This window comes from Gorilla gorilla, chromosome 8 (assembly GCF_029281585.2).
Source record: "Gorilla gorilla gorilla isolate KB3781 chromosome 8, NHGRI_mGorGor1-v2.1_pri, whole genome shotgun sequence".
In the NCBI taxonomy this organism is placed as follows: Eukaryota; Metazoa; Chordata; class Mammalia; order Primates; family Hominidae; genus Gorilla; species Gorilla gorilla.
Window position 1 is genome coordinate 61,289,717 of NC_073232.2, and position 13,408 is coordinate 61,303,124.

Sequence of the window (13,408 nt, forward strand, 5' to 3'; positions counted from 1 at the left end):
ATACTTTATGAAAAATAAATTCCTACAGATTTGCCAAAAATGCATTCCCTGCCCCCCAAATCATTGACTTCCAAATCATTTGGTTTCTAGAAAAAAAATATATTGGATTGAAGATTTGTGCTATAATCTACACTGCTAATATCAACAAATCCCCTATAAAAACTTTAATTTTCATGTTGAATCCTAAATGATTGAGAAATTCATAACAAAAATTTCTATTTTATATTTTTTTCTTTTTTAGAATTACAAAATTTTTACATTTTTGTGGGAAATTTTTTTCTCTTCATACTCTCAAACCCACTTTTTAATGATAGTATCCTTTAATTGTTGATATATATCATTCCTGATACACATATCATAACCTATACACAGGTACACTAATACACAAATGTGCAAGTATACGTTCAGATTATTAAGCACTCATTTTTAAATTGAAAGAATAGCTTGCATGTTTAGGTATATATGAATGGTAATAGTTTTAAATAATTATATGAACACAATTTCCACCTAGCTTTTTTTTCTTATTTGTTTGATGAATAAATCAATTAAAGAAAATTAGAAAAGGTCAAATTACCATGGCTTATTTTTGCCACCAGTTATGAAAGATAAAGCAAAATTTCCCTAATGCATTCTTAAGCATCTTGGAGTCCCTAAACTCTCACTAATGGACTTAGTAGAACTCTACTTTTATTTGTGACCTTCTTATACAGCAGAATTGAATCTATGCCCATACAAAATTACATTGTGTGTTATATATTAGCCACAGGGAATTTTTGCCTTCGGTGTGATCCATTATGGTTATAATTTATTGCCCTCTAAGTTCTAGCCATGCCACTAACAGTTGCATAGGGAGCTAAAGTTGAGAGTGATAACAGTTCTAGGTGACCTGGTTAGATCTAATTTATGGGTACTTAGCAGGACTAAGTGAGGCCTCAGTACACAGTGCATTTGATCCTCTGTTTGATAAGATTGTGACCTTTTGGTCCCAGTGGTACCGCTCCATGTAGAATTAGAAGTTGAGATAGAATGTTTTTATAGGTCTCTCTTGCAATAATTGGAAGATAAATAATTTTAAAAGTGCATAATTCACCTCATTGTCTTCCAAGAGCTGTGCCAAGGGCAAACAGTACACATATTTATTTTGTTTTTAATTTACAGTTAAAATATGCTGGACATGCCTTAAAAAGTCTATTAAACACTTGAAAGCTGGTAGTAAAAATGGAGGTCATCTAATTCAAATTCTTTCCAGGAAACTTCTAAGAGCTAGTCTTTTTCAGTGGTCTTTTATCCTCAAACTGGCATATTTCAGTGATGGGTCTTGTTTTATAGAATAGTCTGTTCTATTCCATGTCACTTTTTCCTCCTGATTTTTCTTTATTTTATACAAAGACAAATGTGAAAAAAAGAAATTGAAGCATTACAAATATTTTAGCTCATAATGGCAGAGGAAAAGTATTTGGAAGTGAGAAGGCATAAATTTATTTCTAACATAAACTATACTCTTCTACTGATAAGAATCTCTGCTCTATTTGTTATTTTTTAAAAACTTTTATGGGTACATAGTAGGTGCATATGAGTTACATAAGATACTTTGATACAGGCACATAATTATTTGGTGCAAATTTGGATTAAGAGAAGCCCTCTACTTATGGTGAAAACATGCTTTGAAATATTTTTCAACTATTTTTCTTATATCTGCTCTCTGAAACTACAATAAGTCAACTAATGGATGTTTCCATAACAACCATTTAGATATTTGACAAATCATATGTTGTTAAATTTAAAATCCTCCAATTTTATACATTCTCAAAAGTGTTCAAATTTCTCTTCTATGCACCTGTAAAATGGTACCTGTTATAATCTACCTATATATTATTAATATCTGATATTATTAATTAATGTACAGTATGCATTAGTGTTCCAGTAGCCCATTTACAGTGCTGTCATGTAAAATCAGCTTTTAGCTATCAAAATTTCACAATTACATTTTTACATTAATGTTCATAGCTGTCTATTACATTTGGGTGATTTTTTTTCTATTACAAATTGGAGGATAAAATTTATTGTTATAAAAGTTTACCATTTTGTAACCCATTATTATGACTTATTAAGATGACTTTGAACCATGTCTTTTGTCATTAAATGTATTTATACATCCTTCCAAGGTTTGTAACATTCACAGATTTTATACACATGATTTTAATGCCTTCATTTATATCAGTGATTAAAGGAGAAATAGAGTAGATATAAAAACACAGAGCTATGTGTCATTTCACTAGAGACCTCTTTTCGTATGTCAATGATGCCTCAATTTATTCTTTCTAGGTAGCATCATTCAGACAGCTACAAATTCAAGTCAACTTTCTTTTTCTTTGTTGGCCATAAAAATATCTTGAAACTAAATAATGATTTCCTTCAGCTTAGATATAGTTTCTGTAGCATTTTTCTCATTTACAAATGTGTCATGCATTATAGATTTTATTTTTTCACTATTTTGGATATTTATTTTTTAATAAATAAAATAGGATATGTATTTAATCCCTTAGGTGTTTAACATGGGCCTAGTATAGTCTAATTACATGCAGTATTTACAATTCTCACTGGTGTAACTATTAGCCTTAATTTTATAGATGAATAAATGAAGCATAGAGATACTTTGTACTTTTTCCTGGATCATACAGTTAGTAGGTTATGGAACTGGAAGCCATGCAGTCTGACTCCAGATCATCTGTCTTAGGCATAGGGCTGGTTACTGGAAAGAGGGATACTATCATGACTAAAATAACACAGGTTATATTGAGCTTCCAGTCTAGTGAAGGCAGACAAACCAAAACAAGTACATAAAATGTACAACGAGCCAAATTTTCGGTGAGAAATGCAATAAAGAAAAATAAATTGGAAGAAATTTGAAAGGAGATATCAGGTTGGAGGCAAGGTTTTTAAGATGGAAGGGTCAGGATAGGACACTGCAAAAATGACATATTTAGAGATAAAGTTGCACAAGCTCAAAAGGGGTTAAAAATCACAAAGAAATACTTTGTAGTGGTCAATACTCTGACTCTAGAGTCAAATATTTGTAGGTGTGCATTCCAGCTCTGCAAACTGTTAGCCATGGCACTTGAGGAAGTATACCTTTGACCTTTCCCGTTCAAGGAATTTATTATAAAAATTATTAGATAAGTAAGCATATGCTTACGTATACTATGTATTGAAGTATTTTTTACAATGACAAAATATAATAGCCTGTAATAGTTCATTTTAAATTATTACTTGGATACATTATGCTATAGGCTTACAATGAAGTATAATATTGCTGTCACATAACATAACTTCATAGTATTATACAAAAATGCTATAGTAAATCTATATTTATAAACATGGGCTGATATTCACTGTGTGCCTGTGTGTCTATAATATGTACATATTTAGAGAGTGAAAAAGATTAGCAAAATAAGCATTTAAATGTGTAGAATGAGTAAGTTTAGTTGGCTGGATTTTGGATTTTCTCTTTTGGTAATCAGTATTTTTAATTTGATCAGCAATGAACATATAATATTCCAGCAAAAATATAAATAAACATAAAAGTTAAACAATCTCTCTTCTCCAGGAATTTATTAATTAACACTTTTTTCAAATTAAACGTTTATATTATTGCTTCTTTAATCTTTGGAGGGGCAGACTTCGTTTCATCCCATTAATTCTAAGCATTAATTTTGTGGTTGCGCTCATTAGCCATCCGCTAACTGTGAGCATAATGTACCTGAAGTCCACACGCTGAGATCCAAAATTAAACAATAAATTAATTATGATTGTCTTCTCTTGTCCTTAAAATGATCATTTTCTTCGAGATTATTATAATTTAAAAATAAACAAGAATAGAAAAATGTACTGAATGAACGAGTGCTTTGACAGTGATGAGAAGCTTTGTTTTTAATTGGTATTTTAAAAGATGCAATTTCTACATTGCAGCCACCAATGAACATACACTCCATTGTGGTGCAGGTCCAGTGCATCAACAAAAAAGTGGGCACTATTATCTACCATGAAGTGCGAATAGTGGTGAGAGACAGGAATGACAACTCACCCACTTTCAAGCATGAAAGCTACTATGCCACAGTGAATGAGGTCAGTTTCTATTTACTCTCTCTCTGTCCTTTCTGTTGATATATGTATCTAACTATATACAATAAATGTTTATAAATGATTCCTTTAAAATTATGAGCTTAACTGTTTAGAAATATCAAGAAAACATTAAAAAAATAGTACTCAGAAGAAGTATGTGACTTCCGATGTTATTTTAGGAATTCATTTAACTATGGGAAAAATAATGTATTTATAATAAAAGATATTTTATTTTTCATCATCTTTGAAAATTTATTGCCTAGATCCATCTACATGCTTACTTAGGCATAACACTAGTTATTATTATTATCCTAAGGCATTTATCTAATACAAATACATTGCCTTTGTATTTCTGAGGTGGTGATACTAATTAAATACTGGAAGAAAATGTCTGCGATTCTATAAATGTAAAGTTATTTTCTGTATTTTAAAATCAAGTTCTGAAATACCCCAAAATTAACTATAAATCACAACCGAATTCTTATAGAAAAATGCCGATCAAATTAGAAAAATTATATTTAAAAAGTAGTATTGTAACTTTTTAAGGACATGCTTGTTTGTTGTTTTGCTTTGTTTTATTTTCTCTTTTGGCTAAAGTGCATAAGTGAAGAACCACTTTTATTTTTTTTTTAAACCATGGTTACTATATTAATTATTTTTAGTTAATTAAGCTACAAAATATTTCTAGAGTACCTCTAATGTGACCTATTACGTGTATGTTAGACACATGAAAAAATGAATGACATTAATGTGTTAGTACATATTTGAGCAGACCATCTTTTCATTTCAAGATTTTTTTTAATCTTAAAAATTTGCATCCCTGCTTTATAGGAGAATAACTGTAATTTGTGAATTAAACATATCATTTGGGCCTTTAACCTCTACATTCTTTTCGAAGTTACTAAAAATATTTTTTAGTTATTTCAACATTCTTGTGTTCATGAAAGTTTGAAGAAATTATGTTCCTTGTAATCTGAGACTTTCTAGATTATATAACTTAAAAATAAAATACAAACTCCTATTTAAATTTAACAAGACAAATTACTGGTCGATAAATGCTTCACCTCTTTGAGTCACTTTTGTTTAATGAGTTTCTACTGTAATGACAGATACTAATTAATTTCCAAGTAACTAGTTTTAATTATATATAAATGATCTTATTTTGAAATACACCCTTTGAGTTACATTTGCTTTGTTCGGTTGAGTGCTAACTTTATTTTTGGTATAAAGTGATAGGTGAATTATCTTAGGCAACAAATCTACTTACAGAATCTATATGTATATATGTATATATACACATACATATATACACATATATATATACACACACACACACATATATATATATACACACATATATATTTGTTCTGGGATACATGTGCAGAATGTGCAGGTTTGTTACTTAGGTATACACGTGCCATGGTGGTTTGCTGCACCCATCAACCCATCATCTACATTAGGTATTTCTCCTAATGCTATCCCTCTCCTACCCCCTCACCCCCCAACAGGCCCCGGTGTGTGATGTTTTCCTCCCTGTGTCCAGGTGTTCTCATTGTTCAACTCCCACTTATGAGTGAGAACATGTGGTGTTTGGTTTTCTGTTCTTGTTAGTTTGCTGAGAATGATGGTTTCCAGCCTCATCCATGTCACTAACTGCCCCTGGATCCCTCTTCATAGTTCATCTTTCTTTCAGAAATTTATAATGTTCAATTTGAAGTTCAAAGAATCCTGTGTGATTTGACTGTTTCCACTTCCCTCTCTAATCTTTTCAGTGTCTTGTTAAACAGTAACCTTCTCAAATATCATTTTAATCATGCAACTCTACTTTTCAAAAATTTTGCAATTTCTCATTATTGTCGGGTGTCAAAAGGTCACTTCTTCTGGCAGACCTTCAAGCTTTTCCATAATCTGACCATTTGTCAATGTATTCTGAACATTCTCAAATTCTCCCTGATAATGCCTTATCCTGTTCAGATTAACTCTCTCACATCTCATAAATATCTCCCTTTCTTAGCCTTTGCTCACACTGTTCATTTTGCCTAGAATAAGATCCTCCCTACCATGCAAGTCTCAAAATTTTGTTCGCCTCTTTTACTTGATTTATTTTTATGAAATAATCAATATTTACATGTATTGATCTTTAATTTCTTCAAACCCTAAACTCCTAAACATCAGAGTGATAAAATTTATAGAAAAGGTAAAGATTTGATCTTAAACATTATTTTGAGAAGCTAGATTACTGTGCAAAGCTGTCAATACATTGTTGAACTGGTAAGTTTCTCACAATGCATTTCCTTTCAGATAACTGAGGTCATCCTATCCCATTGGCACTATGGTCATATCTTCTATGGTTTGATAATATCAAATGTGTGTACTTGATGGTCATATTTTTCACCTTTGATTTTGCCCATACTCTTTACATTTACTTTCTTGAAAAAAAAAACAGTGCATTTAAAGCTTGAAATAGCATCAAAAGAAAAAATAGAAATTTAGCTATTATTCTCATTTTTCATTTGAATAGTTCTTCCATAGTACTAGTACTTAGTTTAGTCCAATGAATTATAAATTATGAATTATGTATTGGTTTAGTTGACATGAATTATCTATTATGAATTATGTATTAGGAAGATACATTAAAATTAGATATACACATACTATATATGTGTATGTGTATAAATAGATATCCCTATCTCGCCCATCTACAATGCTGTGTTTATAATAAAATTAAATGAAATGAGTTTTATTCTGTGCAAGATTGCAAGTTATCTTTCATACTATTTGTCCTTTTAGTATAAGACATGAAGTTTATGCAATTAAGAAAGATCTAAATGTTTTTCCAAAAAAAATTCACAGTTTAATAGATTGTTAATGTCAAAATATTTCATACTTCATTAAAATACAAAAGACAAGTATAATAAAGTCATTATCACAGATTTATAAAAGGAGCTTCCAAAATTAAAGTCCTGATTAGTCGCTCTTTTTATTCACCATGAGAAAACTGAGAACTGGAGCAGTAGTATAAATTGATGGTTACAAAATTGACCACGAAGTTGGGAATAAAACTCAAGTCCTTAGGTCAATCATCCCCTCACTATTTATCAATAAACATTCTAGTATTCTAAATTATAACTACTTTCATGTACCTTATTTTACAAATAAATATGATTTACATTTATGGTATTATATCATAATCACAATCAGCACTTTTATAAATGCATTAAATGCTACCCTCTTACGCTCTTCGTAAACATGTTCTCTTAGTTTGTCAAAAATTCACCAAAACATTATTAATTCCTCTATCTACATGTTGAACACGGGTTATAACAAGGTTTCAAATGTCTTTCTCATGAGCAAGACATAAGACATTGAAGTATTTTTCTCTCTTTAAGTGAAGACTCAATTAGCTTTAAACAATTGTATCATTAAGTAAATAGTTTGCCTGGTTTCAAGAAAAAAATACACAGTTGCTGATCATTCTTATGCAATTTTTGGAGACAAATCTTTCTCGACAATGATGGCAGGTTTTTGAGGTGCATCTCATCCCCCAAAATTTATTTTGATGTAAGTAAACAAGAGCAAGTCAAGGCAGACATAATGTTTCCTTGGGCATGTGAAGAATTTATCTCAAGTTAATATAGAGCTTATGTATGTCTGGTTTTTAATGATCTTTTCATTGAGAGAAAATTTTTCAGTCAATATTTATTTATTTTTATCATCCTGAGGCAGACAGAAAGGAACTATAAAAACCTCTAAAGCATGGGTTACCTATAGTATATTAAAATAAATTAAAATGTATTGTTTATGGAGCTATATCTATATTATGAGCACTGTGGTAAGCTCTTTTTTATGCACATTATCTTATTTAGTCCTCACAGTAGCTTCACAAGGAAGGAATATCCCTGTTTTAGAAATTAGAAAATTGATGCTTGGGAGGTCATATAATTTGAATTAAAGCCTCCCAAAGATATCTGCACACTTACCTGGCAAAAATAGCTTTGCAGATGCGATTAAGGTTATGGAAGTTAATAGGGAGATTATCCTGGATTACTCTGGTAGGCCCAATGTCAGTGTGAACCCTTAAAAGGAAAGAATTTTCTCTGGCTAGAGTCAGAGAGAGGCAAGGGAAGAGGAACTGGACAAGATGAGGCATAAGGGGAGATCAAAGACAATCTAAGACTTAGAAGGACTTAGCCACTATTGCTGGTTTTGAACACCAATGGAGCTATAATATAGCCTGGAAATGCAAGAATACTCTTGAAGGAAACCCAGTCGACAGCTACCAACATAAACATAAATAAATACAGCCAATAATCTGAATGAGCTTGGAAGTGAATTCATTTTCAGAGTCTACAGAAATGCAATGCTACAGACATTTTGATTTTAGCTTGGTGAGAGCTATCTCTGACTTCTGACTGACCGAACTGTGTGAGAGTAAATTATATTAATTTAAGCCACAAAATTTATGATAATTTTTATGACAGCAATAGAAAACTAATGCAAAAGTTATCTCAGTAACTGTCAAAATAAGTAAAGAAAAAAAGCAAGGAAACATAAGATTTGAACACTGAAATCAGCGAAATTGACCTGATGTATTTTAAAATGATGTATCCAACAACTATGAAGTTTCTTCTTTTCAGGCACATGGATGGAACATATAAAATAATTTACCAAATGCTGGGTTTTCACGGATGTATCAACATGTCCCCCACGTGGCTAAAATTATACAGAATGTGTTTTCTAATCATCAAACAATTGAGCTTAAAATCAATAAATACAAACAAGAAATGCTCCTTATAGTTGGAAAATGGCATTAAATTAAATACTTACAAATGGCATTATTATATATAGAACTACCCAACAGTATTTACAGAAAAAAAAATTACAGTTAAAAAGTGAGTTCAGCAAGTTTACTGCAGACAAGGTCAATTTTTTTTTTTTTTTTTCCAGAGTTTTGCTCTTTGTTGCCCAGGCTGGAGTGCAATGGTGCGATCTTGGCTCAGCGCAACCTCCGCCTCCAGGGTTCAAGCGATTCTCCTGCCTCAGCCTCCCAAGTAGCTGGAATTACAGGCATGCGCCACCACACCCAGCTAATTTTGTATTTTTAGTAGAGATGGGTTTTCTCCATGTTGGTCAGGCTGGTCTCGAACTCCTGACCTCAGGTGATCCGCCTGCCTCAGCCTCCCAAAGTGCTGAGATTACAGGCATAAGCCACTGTGCCCGTCCAATATTTTTTAAAAGAAATAAATTTTATACATCAGCAATAAATAAAAAATGAAATTTTTAAAAGTAATCCATGGATTATAATACCTACCAAAATGGAGTTTTATTTATATTTATTTATTTTAAGTTCAATTACACTTTGAATTGAAAGAAAATATACTCTCATGTTTTGGTAGAGATATGGATAATCACAACTTTCATACATTGTTGGTAGATAAGTGAATTGGCACAATTACATTAGTTATTTTGTAATGTCAACAAAAACTGAACAGGCAGACACACTATGACTCAGCAATTCTACTCTGTTGAATATACCCACAATAAATTAGTGCATGTGTACATCAAAAATCATGTTGAGAAAGATTCTTCAAAGATTTTCCATAGTAGCTAAATCTGCTGACAGTACAAATATACAATGATGCTGGTGCTGGATTACCATTTGTTAGTTTCATTTGTCTTTCTTAAAAACATTTCATTTAATTTGTTCTGTACTTCAGATTTCTCACCTGAAAACGAAAATGGCAGTATTAGAATTTTTGCCTCACAAGGTTCAATGAAGACACATAACAAATTTTAAAATAGAAAGAAAAAAGCCCCACAAATTTTCCATGTATGATGTATGACCTGCATATTTTATGACTCTTGTAACAGACTATCTGAAGCTGGTTATCTTTATACCACTTAGCTGCAACAATACTGCATATGTATTTGCTTTTTGTTATGATATCTACCCCCTTAAAATTGAATCTGCATTAAAGCTGGCACTTTGTTTTTCATTGAGTAGAACAGTGCCTGGCACATTACAGAAGTACTATAAGTAGGTTTATCATTAAATTAGGAATGGCACGGTTATCATACAGAAAAATATCCTATAACATATATATTTCTACACTGATGTTCCTGAGATAGAAAGCAAGAGTTTGCTTTGAGTTAAATTTATGAAGAAGCTCATATAGAGTAAATTTTTTAAAGAAACGAGTATAACCTTTCCAGATTATTATAATAAATTACATAGATTAAAACAAGAATAATGACAAGAGCAACAAAAAACACTTGTTAAAACTTGATAAATATGAACTATGTGAATTACAGTCTATTTATAAAACATTAGAGAGAAATTATGTATTTATTCATTATATGACTGTCATGCCACTTGAGATTTTTTAACCCTACTTTTCATGTCCCGGAAATACTAAACTCATTGATTAAGCAACATTAATATGATTCCCCTTTGACCAAATGTACCTTTTCTTTTCGTTGAAAGGTTGCTCTAGACACATGGCTTTATAAGGATCAATGCAAAGGGTCCCAAGTGCTCCACAGTCAGCTTAATTAATTTGTGTTTAATCAAGTTCTGTTTCTTTCAGTATTAATAACATGAAATTTTAAAGGATGCTTCATAAATTTACATTTAAAATGCCATTCACAATTTAGGAAGGTGAGTATTAGCAGTTTAAATAACCTTGAGTTTCTGGAAGAATCAAGTTTTTTGGTAAATATTGACATGACAAGTATATAGAAAATTATGTCCTGCTTACCAGGTTAAATGTCTTCAAGCTTTAGATTTATAATAATTTTAATGTTTATTTTTCTTACTCCTTTTGTCATTAGGCATACTCATTAGGAACTAATTTCATACTAGACCAATTTTAAATTTGTTCTTATCCAAATTTGTTCATAATAAGAATACTGCATAGATATGTTTACCACATTTCTGATATCATACCTCCTGACTTTGAATGAAATAAAGGTATTTTACAATAATAAGTGAATTATAATAATTACCATTGAGTTACCATTTATTAATTGCATTGTGTGCCAAGCAAATTCTAAGTGTTTTCCATGAAATAACTTACTTAGTACTTATAGAGAGCTGCCCACAGACTCAAACTTTGTGTGTTCATTGTTTTCATTTTACAGATGAGAAAGTGTAGAAATAGGGAAGCATTAATGAATTTGGTCAAGATCTAACTGCTGATAAGTAGCCAATCTAAGTCAGTAACCAAAACATGCGCACTCCAAAACTGAGCACTTGCTCACCATATTGTATACATGCATTAGGCAAGAGACTGATAGGGCTTGAGTACATAGAGAAAATTCCATGCAATTTTGAAAATTCATATTTATTTCCTGAGTCTTAAAATCTGAAAGTGTAGAGTGTAAGACCATTAATATGAATAAATATTCACACTAATTTCAGAAAAGTTGCACTTGATTCAGTTTAGTAAAATAATCATGTTCAAGGTTCAGTGTTATGAGAAAAGGGAATAATCTATTGAGTCACACAGCATAGGTTTCAGTTTTAGGATAACCACTTCCTACCTGTATAATAATGGAAAATTAATTAATTTCTAATGGACTTAGTTTTCTCAATTAAAAAAACTATAATGCTTTTAGGGTAGTTATTAAATGTTAAAGGATACAGAGAATATAACATGAGACCTATGGTTCTGGGTGCATGCAATGAATAGATAACACTCATTGAATGGTAGGAACGATGATGACAATGAGCTTTCTAATTATATCCAGCAGTTTCTGCTTTCATCCAATCATGATTCCTAAAATATTATTCTAAAAGTAAAATACACCTATTTTCACCATGAAGCATTTCTTTTTGAGGAAATATTTTATTAAACTTTACAGTTGACCCTTGGACAACATGAATTTTAACTGTGAGGGTCCACTTGTACATGCAGTTTTTCAACTAAGCATAGATGGAAATACAATATTCATGGATGTGAAACCTGTGTGGGTTTTACAGGGTCAATTAAGGACCTGAGTATGTGCAGATTTTGGTATATACATGAATCCTAGAACTAATAATCTGCCTATACCAAGGGACAACTGTATTTTTGTTCTTACCACCTTCTTTTATGGAATAACTGTATGTCATGTCAATTCTATTTCTAGTTATATTTTTGAAATAAGAAAAATAAATGGTTAACATAGTGGTATAACCAAACAAAATGAAGAATACTAAATCCCATGTAACAGCAAGACTAATAAACACACTTTTAAACTTCATTCTATTCACAGATGGGCACTTTCCCTATGTTAACTTTGTCAATTCAAATCAACACAAGTTCTGATTTTTATTGTATTCAAACTTTGTAAGATGAACAACCAGAAAATGCCCTTTAATTGATCATGAGGGGACACTGTAAAATACCTTACTTACAAAATAATAGCTATAGGATGAAGAATAGAATGATAGGATGATGATGATGATGTAGGATCAAAATTCAATGGCTGAAAAAGCAGATGTGATTATATGGTTATAAAAAGTTATAATTGACTGAATATATAACCTTTAATAATTTTTCTATAGAATCCCACAAATTTATGAAAAAAATCTAAAAGGTAATGAAATGGGACCCATGAAGATGAACACCCTGCCCAACTACATGCATAATAGTTAGCTCACCATAGAGGTAATTTTTACCGAAATGCCAGGGCTTTGGTCTAGGTCCTGCTGCTCACCACACAGAAAGCCAATCACTGAGGCAACAAGCATTGCCAGAAAAGAAGGATTTAATCAGGTGCTTCAGCCAAAAAGATGGGAGATTAGCCTCAAATTCATTTCTTTGGCTGACTAAAATTGCCGGTTTACATAGCAGGGAAGAAAAGTAATCATATGTGGCAAAATGGGAATTAGGGAGGGGAAATGAAGGTCAATAGGAAGCAGGTGGTTGGTTAGACAATCAGGACAGGTAAGCGGTCTGGCATCTCATTTTCCTGATGTGGCGATCTGGCAAACTCCAGTTCCTTGATACTATCTGAGAGGTCTAATGGTTGGTTTCCTGGGAAAGGAACTCAGATAAGGCAAATGTAACTTTTGCAAGTTTCAGAAATGGGAGCATCAGTTTCTAGGTTTATTCAGAAGAAAACATAAACATCAGTTCTGTGGGATGATTAGACCAGTTTCAGTATTTCTTCTTACCTGGTATTACATGCTGATTTAATTAGTAATTGCATATTAATTTATTTTAAATGTTATTATGCTTGTTTCTCCTAACATGACATAATCATATCTTTCATCAATACCTACTGCATCAATTAGCTCTTA

At 31.5% G+C, this 13,408-nt stretch overlaps 1 protein-coding gene across 1 annotated transcript in view; it reads left to right on the top strand.

Annotated features, from left to right (window-relative positions):
- Positions 1 to 13,408, top strand: part of PCDH15 (protocadherin related 15) — a 1,796,064-nt gene that overhangs the window by 1,231,646 nt on the left and 551,010 nt on the right. The window contains exon 8 of the mRNA XM_055352068.2: positions 3,970 to 4,125. Coding sequence (XP_055208043.2) covers positions 3,970 to 4,125 — 156 coding nt within the window. The remainder of the gene's footprint in view (positions 1 to 3,969; positions 4,126 to 13,408) is intronic.